The sequence below is a fragment of the Rhea pennata genome, chromosome Z (assembly GCF_028389875.1).
Source record: "Rhea pennata isolate bPtePen1 chromosome Z, bPtePen1.pri, whole genome shotgun sequence".
Classification (NCBI taxonomy): Eukaryota; Metazoa; Chordata; class Aves; order Rheiformes; family Rheidae; genus Rhea; species Rhea pennata.
The window spans coordinates 78,345,561-78,359,846 of NC_084702.1; the positions used below are offsets into that span (position 1 = coordinate 78,345,561).

General features: G+C 37.1%; 1 protein-coding gene across 5 annotated transcripts in view; it reads right to left on the bottom strand.

The window, feature by feature from the left end:
* Positions 1 to 2,540: 2,540 nt before the first annotated feature.
* The window catches only part of SMAD2 (SMAD family member 2), a 50,333-nt gene continuing 38,587 nt past the window's right edge, over positions 2,541 to 14,286 (bottom strand). For all 5 annotated transcript variants that reach the window (XM_062599231.1, XM_062599233.1, XM_062599230.1 and 2 more), the window contains 6 exons: positions 12,896 to 12,970; positions 11,537 to 11,590; positions 10,192 to 10,404; positions 8,163 to 8,300; positions 7,855 to 7,999; positions 2,541 to 4,456 (listed from right to left, as the gene is read on the bottom strand). In XM_062599231.1, coding sequence (XP_062455215.1) covers positions 4,333 to 4,456; positions 7,855 to 7,999; positions 8,163 to 8,300; positions 10,192 to 10,404; positions 11,537 to 11,590; positions 12,896 to 12,970 — 749 coding nt within the window. In that variant the 3' untranslated portion in view covers positions 2,541 to 4,332. The remainder of the gene's footprint in view (positions 4,457 to 7,854; positions 8,000 to 8,162; positions 8,301 to 10,191; positions 10,405 to 11,536; positions 11,591 to 12,895; positions 12,971 to 14,286) is intronic.

Here is a 14,286-nt window from a genome sequence, read left to right on the forward strand (position 1 = left end):
TTAGATCCTCCAGTCTCCCTGTCTAGTTATTCCCCAATCAAAGGGGAGCAACTGCCTAGACAACTCCTCTCAAAAGATAAATAATGGAGATAAATGATGGAGAACAGTCACCCTTTTATTCAAAGATAAATTTAGCTTTCAGCAGCTGCAGTTTAATAATCTTTCACTCTTCATCAGGTGCATGTTGCTCGTAAGTTCAACTTATAAGTCACACATAACTAACTAAATCTACCTTACTAAAGCATTAGACAAGCTAACAGCTTGATACTGTTAACATGAAAAACAACCAGTGAGGCTTGTTTCGCCTTTCAGTGTTGCAAATTAAAAGGAAAAAACACAGTCGTGCAGGAGCATATGTCCATTGTCACTTTGGAACCTATTTCAAAAGTACCAGAACAAGTCAAGGACCTTATTACAATCCCTTCTGACCAGATATTCTACACAGGGGAAGATGATCAAGAGAATGAAGGTCTCACATATTTGTATGTCCATTATTTGTCATCTACTTTTTTTTCCTGCCAAATGACTAGATTCAATCCTGACTACAGTTAATGAAGCAACAGCTAGTGTAACATCAAAGGCTGTTCTCAGCTTTGAAGCCTCTATTCTAGTTTTTGTAGCTGTGACAATGTATTACTAGAAAACTTACTCTGCAAATTGTGCTTTCCCAAGAGAAACACCAACCACCTTTCCTACAGGAATTCTTACAGGAAAGAAATATGGAGAAGAGGACCAACACAGCTACAGGTTATTTTTGAATGACCTCCTTTAGTGTGAAGAGTTTGTAATGGTTGGTTAACACCCAAGCTTAAGAGATTAGGAAAATACACATTTCATTAATATTCTCCTACTGGTAATAAACCTCTAGACAACAATTTAAATCCTTCCTCCTATAAGTACTTTCTAATATAGCTGGCAAGTTACTTGAGATGGGTATTTCTTCTAGCAAAGACAGGACTTCAACTCTTCAGAATACTGATGAAGCTTGAAAGTCCCCAAAATCAGGTTATAGTCAAACTTGTTTTGGTAAAACGAACCCTGCTTCATTCTTTAAGTAAAACACTGTGTGGGCACAGTATAGTGAAATCCTGTATTTCACAATATTTTAACTCAAAACCCAGCTGCATTAAAATTTCAGTTTGCAACGCTAAAAAAAGCTGTAACCACAATGAAGTATGACAAGTTTGAAGGTTAAACAAAACACTTTCAGTTCACCGTGCCAACAATTCTGAGCTGCCATGGAGGCAGATGATTATCAAACCCCCAAACCTCACACCCTCCCACTTCAACATTAAAAGTCAAGTTGAACACATGAAGGGGGAACCCCCCCCACCTTAGTGAAGTAAGTTAGGTGTGATTTCTACTTTTTACTGCGTAAAATTACTCTAAAGCTACTACTCCCGAACATCTAAGCAGCCTACTTTTGACAGCACCCAAGCATTTTTATTTTAAACAAAGTAGACATTCATACTTACTTTAGGCATTTAAATTAGGCACCTTAGCCAATAGCCTAGGTTCTCTACTTGAAAGCAATTCAGAGCACCAACCACATTCAGAGCTCACTTCTCCTTGTGGATTACAAGGAGTCTACAGTTAAACTATTTAAGCTATTTGCCTGCAATCAGTTTCTAAGAGGTTAAATACTGATTAAGCACAATGCCCTGAATAAGAACAAGATGACACTACAGATTTCACAATATTCTAGATTTGTTTAACAGTATTTAGAAGCTAAAAGAGGTTGGAGGACTCTGTGCAAAACACTATAATAGCAGCAGAGAATTCCAGTTGCAGAGAGCTTACCACCTAAATAGGCAACACGCACAAAAGGAAGGAGGAATTATAGAGGTGGTGTTCCACTACCAATCCTCACACATCAAAGAGGCAAGATGCCAGGCATTTGATATTGTTGGCAAAAAAAAAAAAAAAAAAAAAAGAATATTTTATATGATAATACTAACAAAAGCCAAAAAGCTTGACTTCTACACAGACCAAGATGACCTTGCAAGCAGGCAGTGCCACAGGTCCACAGATAACGTCTGTAGTGTCCTTGTACGCTAACTACTTGGGAGTACGCACCAAAAAAAGCCTACAATCAAGGTTAGTGTAATGTTCAAGGCAAAGTAAGTAATATTGCCACAGCTAAAAGAACACACAGAAACCTGCAGCAAGGAAGACTAGAGAATGAGGTCACCCGACTGATTCAAGCTGCAACTTGCTCATAAATGCAATGGAGACTTTCACCCAGCCGCTCTTATCTGTTTCATAGGTGAAAGTAAACATCTGAGCTAGTAAGATGTAATTTGGTAGGAAAAAAAAGTGTGACTGCTTTTATAAGCTTGGAGTAGAAGCCTGTATCACTAAATAAACACAGATCCAGAGCCTTCAAGATAGCCATACGAGAAGTGATTTTAACTAAATTATAGCTTTCTAGCCACAACATGCAGGAGACTTGCCATTTATTTAGGTTGGTTAGTTCCTCTCCTTCAACAGGAAAAAATATATATATGAGAGCAATTAATAATAATAAAAAACAACCATCATGAGAATTAAAACTTTTATTAGTGTATTCACATATTAGGCAAATGCAACACGCATGAAGCTTATTTCTTAGGTTCACAAGTTCTACCAATACATTAGTCTACTGGTAAAACTAGCACAAACTGGTAACTGCTTTGCCAATTTTTAAGAGTTGTCTGGCCCACTTTTTCAAGGCTTAATTTTTGGTATTGCTTCTATGCCCTAGTCATTATGGCATAAAAATATCCATCACTATTATCAATTCAGTCAACTGATTAAAAGCTGTAACACTGGCCACATTTTTGTTCTCAAAGCTAAGTTATCACTAGCTGTACTTACAAAGTACAGTACTAGTGTAATGGATGAAACAATGGGAAAAAAAAAAACAGACAAGGCAATCCTGCTACTGCCACAATAACAAAAGAATGACAGACAGCTAGATCACAAGATTGTTAGTAAGATGTATATTTTTCAAGTCAGAATAACCCTTCTATACAGTTTCCCAACCCTTCCCCAACCCAAACTTATTTGTAGAATATATTTCAGAGTATTTTTAATATGGTGCAGCTGTAGTGTCCAAGGGTTCACAATAACATGCACTGTCATGAAGAACCTAGAAGTCCTCCTTCGCTGGTCATACCTCAGCAACCACTATCCTAGAGGTTTTGCAGAAGCAACTACTTTTAATAACAAGGCCCGTTATGACATAATGAATGCGTATGATCTGGTATGTAAGTAACCTATACAAAGCCACTCAGATCAGAAATTTAAGTTCTGTTACTGAAATATGTTAAGAAGCTGCATCTATTTAAAACTAAACGTAAGAGTCTAGTTTACCCTGGGAGAGGATTTTTCAAGGTACTTGGCTTCAAAAACTAAAAATGAGATTTAGTGACATCTGCTTAATTAAAACATACAGATGTAAGGGGTTAGCCAATAACCTTGTATTTTTAATCCAGTATCCAACGCTACTACAAATTCATACTCCATGAGAAAAACATTGATCTCAATGATTCAAGATACAAGACAAGTCCCAAACGCATCAGTGCCAGCACCATCAGCCTATCTATTGCTGGTAACAGGTGCATCGACTCAGATGGATAGGGAAAAGTAGACTCCTAGTGTGATGGATACTTGGAATTTAAAATATGAATTCATTTTAGGCCCCATTAAGCATATAATGTGTCTTAAGATTTCAGAGATGAATCTCAGACATTTCTTTCCCTTCCAATGGAGGGATTCTTTTTCTTTAAGAAGGCAGCAAAAGTTAAGCTTTTCTACAAGGAAAGTCTGCTTTTTATATTTAGGACAACTTGAAAACCTGCCTATATAAAAAAATATAAAAGAATAAAGGAGTATTGGAATTTTGAGATTTGCCCCAATCAAAAAAAACCAAACATCTGTTTATGGGAACTAAAATGTAGAACAGCACAATACTGTGATATTTGAGATCATGATACATTACCTGTACATATACTTAACTATTCATGTTATTGATAAACCATTAGGACACTCAATTATATACCCAATAAAAACACCATTAAGAGTCTTTAGAACTGTCCCTTCTTCTTTCTGAAGAAGGCGTTTCTATACACTAAATTTTCATCTAGTATCAGAGTATAGGAAACAGAATCCACAAGGTGCTTTAATTGATGAGACCTCAAGTGCTGTTTTCTTTCTTTTTTAAAAAAAAACCTTTTTTGGATAGTAAACAGTTCATGGGGACCACACACAAATACTACGACAGACGAACTGTTATATTAAGTCTGTTGACTGGACTCGATATTTAGCCCACTGGTAACGGAGGAAGGAGTTTTACGACATGCTGGAGCAGCGTACTGAAGGGGAGCCCATCTGAGTCAATACTTTGTCCAACCATTGTAGAGGTCCGTTCAGATGAAGTTCAATCCAGCAAGGAGTGCTTGTTACCGTCTGCCGCCTGGAAAATGAAGTGGAAAAAAAAAAAAAAAAAAAAAAAAAAAAATCAGAAAACAGCTTCGGTTACCATAAGGACCTCCACCACCTGATCAGATGTTTCCATCCATATATACCCCACAAAGATAAAAATCTGCAACTATTGCATAACTGTACTGAGGTTTTTCAGATATCTTTGCAAAAACACTCCACGTTTATAAGACACATCAGTAACTACAGGTATATCTTCAAAGTCCAGAATATAGTTTTACTCTGCAGATTAAAACTAGAACTGCAGCATTTGCTTCAAGTACCACCAGAAGTCCTACTTTCAAAAAGAGATTCAAAACTGAAGCTGATCTAGTGTTTGTATCACAGTCAGCCCGCCACAGCAGTATCTTAATCTTCAAAGAGTTTGCATGTATAACTGAGTTTGAATTTAAGAGACAACTACTGAAAAAGAAAGAATAGAAATACCTTGCTCTGCACAATCAGCAAAGCTGAATAGCACGATACTATCGCAATCATAACATTTGGCTTTTCAGAGCAACTGACAACATCTAGCACAGTTCCCTTAAAAGTTTCTCTTGACAAAAACCCTGCATCGTAACACAGTATGTGGTTACGCTGTGTTAAGTGATGTTATCTCAAAGGAACATCAGACTTCATCTCTGATTTCCTGTATTTATACTTCTACATTTGTTTTGTACTGTAGCATCCTCACGCAAACAGTTTATGTAACAGTTTTGTGTCTTTCCCTTGTCCGCTATAAACTTCTCTGCATTTTTCCAGGATAGAAGCCTTTTAATTAAACATCACACAGAAAGCCTCAGTAATGCTGAAGAGTTGACAACCTTCCTCTCCCATGTGTCCTTGTTTTAGGTATCCGTTATTCAAAAAATCTTCTCTTCCATTTCCAAATTAAAAGAAATGGGTATTAGACATTCTCTACCTGAGAAATCCTGCTATTTCACACTACCCACTCCAGACATGGGAGTTTTCCTGAACTAGAATGGCAAAACTAGCTAAGCCAGTTTTTCCCTAGTAATTCTAGCTATTCCAAAGCCAAAAAAGGATGCATTAAGATTCAATGACAGCAGATTAGTCAGGCACAAACAAAACTTCATTTTTAGTGTCAGCACTGCAACCCTCCACTTTAAGTAAATCTGTTTACATAAATAGAGGAACTGTAAATGCAGAAAAATTAAGCCAGTGAGAGGACAGATTTCAAGACTTGTCTGTGGTTTTTATGTTTTCTAGGACTAGAAAGCAGCCAGGGTCTGTGCTCTCTGTGTTCTGAAAAAACACTGTTATCTTAGTACTGAATGCCTATGCCAAAACAAAGTGATCCAATAAAAGAACAAGCTAAACCACAGGAAATATAATTCCATTTAGTCTCAATTCCTCCCCCCAAGAAGGAAGTGCATTACTCCACCACTGTCAACTCCCCTACAACGTGTTCCATAACATACTTCCTCAACACTTTATAACTGGTTTTGTTCAACAGCCCTAGCTCTTCACTAAACTGGCAAAAGAGAAAACAGTGTCGGTCCCTTAACAGTTTGCTCAAAGCTAAAACTCAGCTTTTTTACTTGAGAATTTCCAGTCCATACATCATTCTGCTGTAATCACCTCCACTTAACTTTCTTCAGAAGATGATTCTGGATTCCTATGTAAGTATGATTTCTTAACTGCCAGCGTATGAACTTCTAACATAATCCTCAGTTTAAGCCAATATCAAACAAAAAAATTAAATACTATTTTGGCTTTGTCGAAGTCTACAAAGAACATTTTTGACATAGTAACAAAGCACACAAGTTTTACAAGAGCAATTGATTTCACCCCACTTTGACAGTTCAGACTATATTCATTTAAATTCACAGTCATGCATGTTAGTAGCAACCTCTTCTTGCTTTAATCACAACTGCAGCCTAACCTAGAAGTTTACTGCATCAATAGTTTATTAGCACCACGTTAAACATACGCAAGGAAACTAGTACAGCACTATGTTAGTAACCAATTTCTGATCTCTTCCTGGGAGTGTTTCCACTGGAGCTTTTTCAACTCTATGATCTCTAAAGGGTTTACAGATCACTAACAAACAACATTTTCCCTCCTTAGAAATAACCTTTCCCCAGAGTCTCCCCACTGCTCCAACCCAGCACTAACACTCCATTCACTTTAAGCTGTCTCCATATCATCTGACTGCTTAAGCCTTTCTTCTGTTCTGATTTGAATGTTGTATTTAATTATGTGTAAGTGTATACATACTCCTTTTGAGCCAAATCCAACAATTCTTTAAACTTGAGCCAGATTTTTCTTTTGCGTCTCTTGCTAACAAAGAGGTACCAACTTATTCCATTGCTCAAATTTCTTATTTCACGTAATTCGGCTTTTACAAAACTGGCTTCACTTAGCCGAGCATCCTCCCCCACATACTGACGCTCACATGTACGTGGATATATTACAAGGCAGATAAAAGAATCAAAAACCCAGGATCTACAGTGCAACCAGCATGGCATCATTCAATTCCAAAATCAGGAACGATTTGGATTTTTTAAAAAAATCATTATGTTGTCAGATTTCTATTCTTTCAGTGAGCATTTTCTAGAGACGTTTAAGGGATTCTTTTTTAAACCACAACTCCAAACCCTCCAAAATAATAAAACCAGCTTTAAAACTGCTCAGTTAGAAGTCAGATGCTTTCTTTCCAAATTCCCATATTACATTAAAAACAGACACCATCTTAAGTTAGTTTTTAGTTTTGTTAATAGAGAATATCATTGGAATCCATTCAAAAGCAGAAAAAGGACTATTTTTTCCGCTCAAAAACCATTTTTAGCATTTTTACCACATTCACAGAGTCATCTTACTCCTGCAAAATTTTTTCCACTACAAGTTCCAAAGTATTTGCCATCCCTTAAATGTGTGTTCTCCAGCTGTTTTATTCTGCATAATGGCCTTTTAGTTGCTCCAATTTTTTCCCTTGGGTACCATTTACTAAATCCAGTATCATATCCTAACCAACTCCTTGCAGTTTATATAGAACAGCACAGACTAGAACGATTATAGGTTTAACAAACAGCGAATAATCATAGCACAAACATTGAAACTTCTGGATGTAGTCAGTGGTTTCACCACAGTAAGCAAGCAAGCAGAACCGATCAGGGAAGTGAACTTTGATGATGTGCCTTGCTCAACAGCTAACTTCGATGCAATACTAAAATCAGGTTACTTGTCTTTATTACTTAGGAGCTCCATAGTTGAGTGAGAGAGAAAAAAATTCATGCATTCAACTGGCAGACAGCACATCTACAATAGCGGCAAGAAGCCTGTACATAGGGTTTTTCAGCCAGACAAAAACAGAGTGTTGGCGAAACAAGAAAACGATGAACTCTTAAAAGCAAAGTGTTTTTTTCTTACCTGTATTCAGCTCCCCATCCTTTAACAAAACTCATTCTTATAGTACACATTCTAGTAAGCTGATAGACTGCTTCAAAACCCTGATTCACAGATTGAGCCAGAAGAGCAGCAAATTCTTGGTTATTAAAGATTTTCAGATTGCATCCTACAGAGGAAAAAAAAAGTTAAAAATGTACAACTAACATGTGCTTGTATTCACTACATAAGCCCAAAACTGTGAAGAAACCCCTCCTAGGTGCCCAAAGGAAAACAAATACACCACTGGATTTTTTGGGGGGAAAAAAAAAAAATCTTTGCAGGCTACTAACCTGGTGGAATTTTGCACACAGTTGCAGGATGCCAGCCGTATCTTTGATTACAGTTGGGACTCTGAACGAAAATTGCACTATCACTTAGGCACTCAGCAAAAACTTCTCCACCAATGTAGTAGAGACGTACTCCCCTTCCTATAACAAAATCCAAAGGAACTTGAGTTACGATATGACCCAAGTAGATCTACAAACAAGGAAGTTTTTTTTCCCCTCCTCCAGAGAAGGCCAAGCCAAGGTTTTTCTTTCAAAAGCAACAGAAATCACTTATCTAGATGACGATACTGTTGGGCTGACGGCTGTAGTAAGAGCAAAACACTATATATATATATATATATATACACATATATATATATGTGTATATATATATATATATATATATATATATATATATATATATATATATATAAAACACACCCCTTTTTATTTCCTCGCAAACATACACCATGTGAGCAGAAAAGTATTTGGTCAAGAGGAGCTAGAATTTTCTAGTCACGTAATGGCTTACAGCCAAGTCCAAGCTAGGAAGCAGTGTTCATTTCCGAAAAACCTTTTCACTTGAAGGAATACTTGGAATTGGAATAAAAAGAGGATTAGATTCAACATTATTAAAACTTAACGCCAGCATTAAAAACTGTTGTATTTGTATATTGTACCAGACAATGAAAAAAAAAAGCAAAATAGAAGTAATCTCCATCTACAGACTCCTCATATGTGCAGCCACACTACTAAACTACTGAACGACCCACTGCATACCTCTTTTCCCTACTTTGAAAAAAACAACAGGACTTCATTCAGCCCTGTTACCAAAAAAACCCAAAGCCACCCTGTTCACTTCTAAATTGTGATCTTGTTCTGAATGGAAAAAAAATATCTAGATGAATTATTCTGGCACAAAAGACAGAAATAGTATAGGACTGATCTAGTTAACTAGTTCTAGTTAGCAGGTCCTTTAAAGGTCCTAGTTTCTAAGAATCCCTCTCCCTCTTTTGAAAAATATTTTTTAAACAAATTGTGATCTTCCCTTAAAAAAAGAACAGAGAATTCCTTACATGTTTGCTTTTCCTCATCATTGACCATTTTGATCAAGTCAGCACAGGCATATCCTGGGTTTCTTGACATCTAAATTTTATTACATAAGCATTTGGATTTGGGGTGGAAGGAGTCAGAAACTTCTACTATAGAGGTTTCAGTAAAAAAACAATACCACCAATGAATACTGCTAAATGAAAAAAGAACCCATCAAAAAATAAAACATAGTTTAACACAGAACTTAAAAGCAAGATGCTGCATTGTGGTAAACAGTATTCTTAATTGTTTCCAAGAAAACCTTGGTCATATCAAAACAGCACATTACCTCAACGGCAGCTTTTCACATGCCAGAGAAGTGGCAATATAGATGTCCAATTTAATTTTTTTTAAAAAAAAAACATTTTAAAAGTTACAATAAGCTGAGTAACCTTTTAATATTTTCTAATTACACTTTAAATGTCAACGATAAACAACCCCAAATTTAAAAGCTACCCAGGGCAGTGTGGTCCAGCTGGGAGCCTGAAGGCCACAACCTGCCCACAAGATGTTTGTTTAGCACATCATCTTTCTCCAGAAGACAGAACAGCTACATGAGCAACAAAAATACCCATACCATACAGCTGAGTACTTCCCCATGTCTGTTCTCAGCCTGACAGTTGTGACACTGCTGCTGCTGCTGCTACTAACTTAGATACTGCTGAATGAGGAAAGGAAGACAGCTCCTTTCACCTTCAGCCACCATTACACTCCTCTGTATTGCAACTGGCTGCCACACTAGAAGCTGTTTCTCTGGATTAGGCAGTAGTAACTTCTGCATCTTTCCACTTCTGTCCTTTGCAGGAGCAAACCATGCTCTCTACAGGAAGCCTCAAAGGAGAAGTTCAACGGCTGGCTGCACAAGGGTGAGACGAGCCCAAAGCACAGCTCTGCTCATCCTGCTTTGATCAGATTAATGGCTGAAATGAAATCAAATGGTTAAAAGATCAGCGATTTTTACCTATGTGTCGCCTCGTCATTTCCACTGTAGCATTTCTGTTTACATTGGAAAGCAGACCTAGACAAAATCGTTCTGAATTTGATGGATCTGTAAAGCCATCTACAGTCAGTGAAGGTTGCGATGCATGGAAGGTTTCTCCCACTCTTTGATTCAATTCATAATATGCTATTGAACACCAGAATGCAGGCTCCGAATAAGTAACTGGTTGCAAGTCTAAAAAAAAAATAAAATAAAAAAAACAAACAATAAGAGTAATGGAGAATCTGAGGCTGAAAAGATACCTCTCTGCCCTGTTACTCGTCTCCTCCAGGAAGGACAGCTGCAGTCTTCTCAAACTACTCTAACTTTTGCTTGCTGTCACTTTTATCTATTCCAGTAAACAGAATGGAATTCAACATTCCCCACAAGAGGAGGGAAGGAAGGAGGAGAAGGGGTGACCTCATCTGACAACAGCTCATGTACTTTAGTACTTGCATTTTTGCTCAGCAAAATAGTTAAACTAAACATAGTGAAAATTAGTGAATGACACATACTGAGGCACTTCTGTTGCCTTTCTGTAACTTGTAAGGATTTTGGCAATATTCAGTGAAGTTATCAAACATTGAACCACACAAAGGAAAGAATGATTAATATGGAAAAGATGTTCCCCTGTTTTACACTATTTCCATTTTTTCTCTTTCAGGGCACCTCTAAATTCCTTTTATTCTCACTTCTACACCTCAGTAACTTCCCTGTGCATCTTCTGCTTTTGCTATGTTACTTCCCCTTCTTACCTAATTATTCACCCAATGTTCTGAACAGCACATTCCTATCCTATCTGCTCCCCAATTCCTTAAGCAAATCCCAGGATTCTGACCTGCCCTAGGCATTTATATACACACAACAATGACACCTGTTCAAAGCAGGTAGGTAGCTAACAGGGAAGCAACTACTGTCTTGTGGTCCCAGGTGAAACAGTGTATTAGAACAGCAGCAGAACAGACATACAGCAGGAGACAGCAAGTCTGGGGAGCACTAGTATGCGAGGGAGATTTGATAGCCCCTCAAATTTGGTATCTACCTAAAAAACTAGTTACAGGTTATTGTCCTTTAAAGGATGTGTGTTATAAATGCAGTTCCTGCACACACACAATTGTATAACCCTTTCTCTTTGCTAGAAGCTTAACAGTTACAGAGGTAGACTAGCACCAGTTATTAGCCCAATCATATTATGTTTATCAGGAAGTGAACCTCCCCCTACTACAGCCTTCTATTTTCTGAAAGTACACTTTAATTTTTAATGTAATTACATACAGAGAGAGGAGTGATCACACAACAGAAACAATTGGAAGTATTTCCAGCTTACCCAGGCTATGATTAACTGGGGAGAGAGTACTAGGAGACAGCTCTGCTGGAGATCCTGTTGGAGCAACACAGATTGTTTCAGAGCAAATGATTCTCAGTATTTCAGACAGGAAGGTATGAGTATTATCTAGCTACTAGTTTTATATTAAAATTCTTCGGAAATAAGAAACTTCACAAATCCTACAACCAGTTTTCCAGCACATCACATCCTTATCGAACGAAGATTAATAAAGATTACACTTAATTTTCCAGAAACTTGGGAACCTACCCCTCCTTGTAAAGATTCTACTAACATCTTAGAGTCATATTTGGCAGACATCTCACTTCATGCACACTATGTCAATGTGTCTTTACTTATGCACAATATTTAGAATCCAGTGAGAAATCAGTGACTTCTTCCTAGATTCAGTGAGAAAAGCTAAGAAAAAGTGGACAAGATAATCAAGATATTACCTCTCTATTCTCAAAGGAGAGGGTTTATCTCTAGAAAAGAACAAGCTGGACTTCCTCATTTGAGGAAACTATTCTTTCCTGGAAAGAGGAAGAAAAAACTCAGAAAAGTGTGGACTCTCCAATGCAATATGAACACTAGTAGGTAAAATTCAGGTGCAAAAAGAGGTTGCACAGAAACATTCCTACAGTTACTGCTGAAGTCAGGCTTTTATCTACTGTCTATCTACTGTCACATAGTGGGAAAACATTGCAATTCTTACATAAGATAGTGCAGTTCATTCCAATTAACTGAAGAAGGTTGCCAACATTAGCTAACCAAAAACTCAAGTCTGCCAGCACACAGCAGGAGGTTCTTATCCAACACATTAACTATTCTTCATCCAAGTCTGAATTCAAACAGATTATCTAGAAACTCCTTTCACACAAAGACACTACTATTCTTTTAGTAGACTCTTCTATACAAGAACTCTTTGATATATGGCAGAAATAAGGTATCGCAGGCAGGTTCTCATAAAGCAGTTTCTCTGTAACTTCAGGCCAACAGACATCTTGTCTCCAATAGACCTAACACCCTCCTGCTTGTCTTCAGCAGGGAAAGTCAGGGACAGGTTGAAAACAATCAGCTTTCAAAATCTATTTTAAGGCTTTTCAGTGAAGCCTTATAAGACTTAGATGTTTTTGTTATGAACCAAATGAAATGGACTTAACATGGCACATGTTTTAAAAAACACTCCCTCTAGCAAAAGTTATTTTGTCCACAAAAGACAGTGATATTTTAAAGACAAAAGACTAGGTTACAGAGGGCTACTGCTGCCACCCACCATCATTTGAGCTAAATTCATGCCACCGTGTAGATGGATCTCAGCTAGTAATCCCTGATCTTTGAAGCGGTAAAAAGAAATTTTACCTGTATCCATGCTTTGGTTCAACTGCTGGTCACTTGTCTCTCCATCTTCACTGATGTATCCTGGAGGTGGTGTTTCTGTCAAAAAAGTATCCATCTATTGGTTCAATGACTACAGAAATTTATAAAGGTTTTGTCCGCAAGTTGCAATGAGCCTCATATGTTACCCGAACACTGAATTAGAATTTCCCTTTTCAGGCCCTTTTTCCTTCCAGTAAGATGTTTAATGGGTCTGAAGTCCTATAGTCTATGTAAAATGCATTCTCTTGTATACCTGTCAACTGCTTACTGGATAAAGTTATATAATTAATGGACAATCCCTGTTTATTCCACACAATGCAAGATACTTTCACAATTGCAAAATCGTTACTCATTGTATTGATCAACAGCTTTCACATTTACTAGGATTACAAACAAGAAAACCATCTGGTGACTTCCAGAGAAAAATACAAGCTGCCTTATGTAGTATAACCGTAGGATCAGATACCCTCCCACAGTTTAGAAGCTGCTAGATTTAATCAAGACTAGCTTTCAATTCAGTCTCCAAATCCATTTTTCTTTAATATCCAAAAGTCAATTTCACTCATTAACTACAGCTGTATTATCTAACCAGTTTTCCCTGCAAAAGCTCCATTATTATTATTCTAACTTCCAACTTCTATGAAAAGATCACCTCTTCTTTCAGCCAGCTTTCTCTAGAAGTGTTTCACTGACTGAAGCAAACAAGTTTGAAGCATTTTGATACTTGAAACTGTGTCTTAGTTTCACAGAAATATCTAAAAATATCAGAGCATAGTTGCTCCATTCAAGAATACGCTTTGCAATCCAGATAATGAGTTAACTAACTGCCTTTCAGGAAATAATTGTCTTTGAACCGGACAAGTCTCTTTTCCGACAAATTAATGGCAAAGCCTCAATTTCTTTAGTGAAAGTGCTTGAAGCTAACTAATCTCTACTACTGCCATGGAATTGCCTTTGAGATATCTGAGAGATTAAACATATTTAATTACAATATTATCAAAAAGCAGAAATTTAAAGCTAAAGCCTTCTATTTGAGAATTAAAATAAAATTGTATCTGTCAGAAATTCACAGTAACAACAGATTGGAATGAACTCAGCAGCAGAAAAATCAGTTGATTAAAAATGAACAGAAGAATCAACTCTTAGTACATTTTTGTAAAACTAGTAGGCTAAATATTAAAACTTTGTGACAAAAACACAAATGAGCATTTAAAGGGAAGATTAAGGAAAACCTTTACTAGGCAAGAAGTATGGCGATAAAAGTCATACTGTTTTGAACATTTTTATACAATTCATTGCGATAAAGTGGCCTCCACCCATCTGAGTCATTTATTTTAGTTAAGCCCACAACCATGGTAAAGGTCAATAACCAT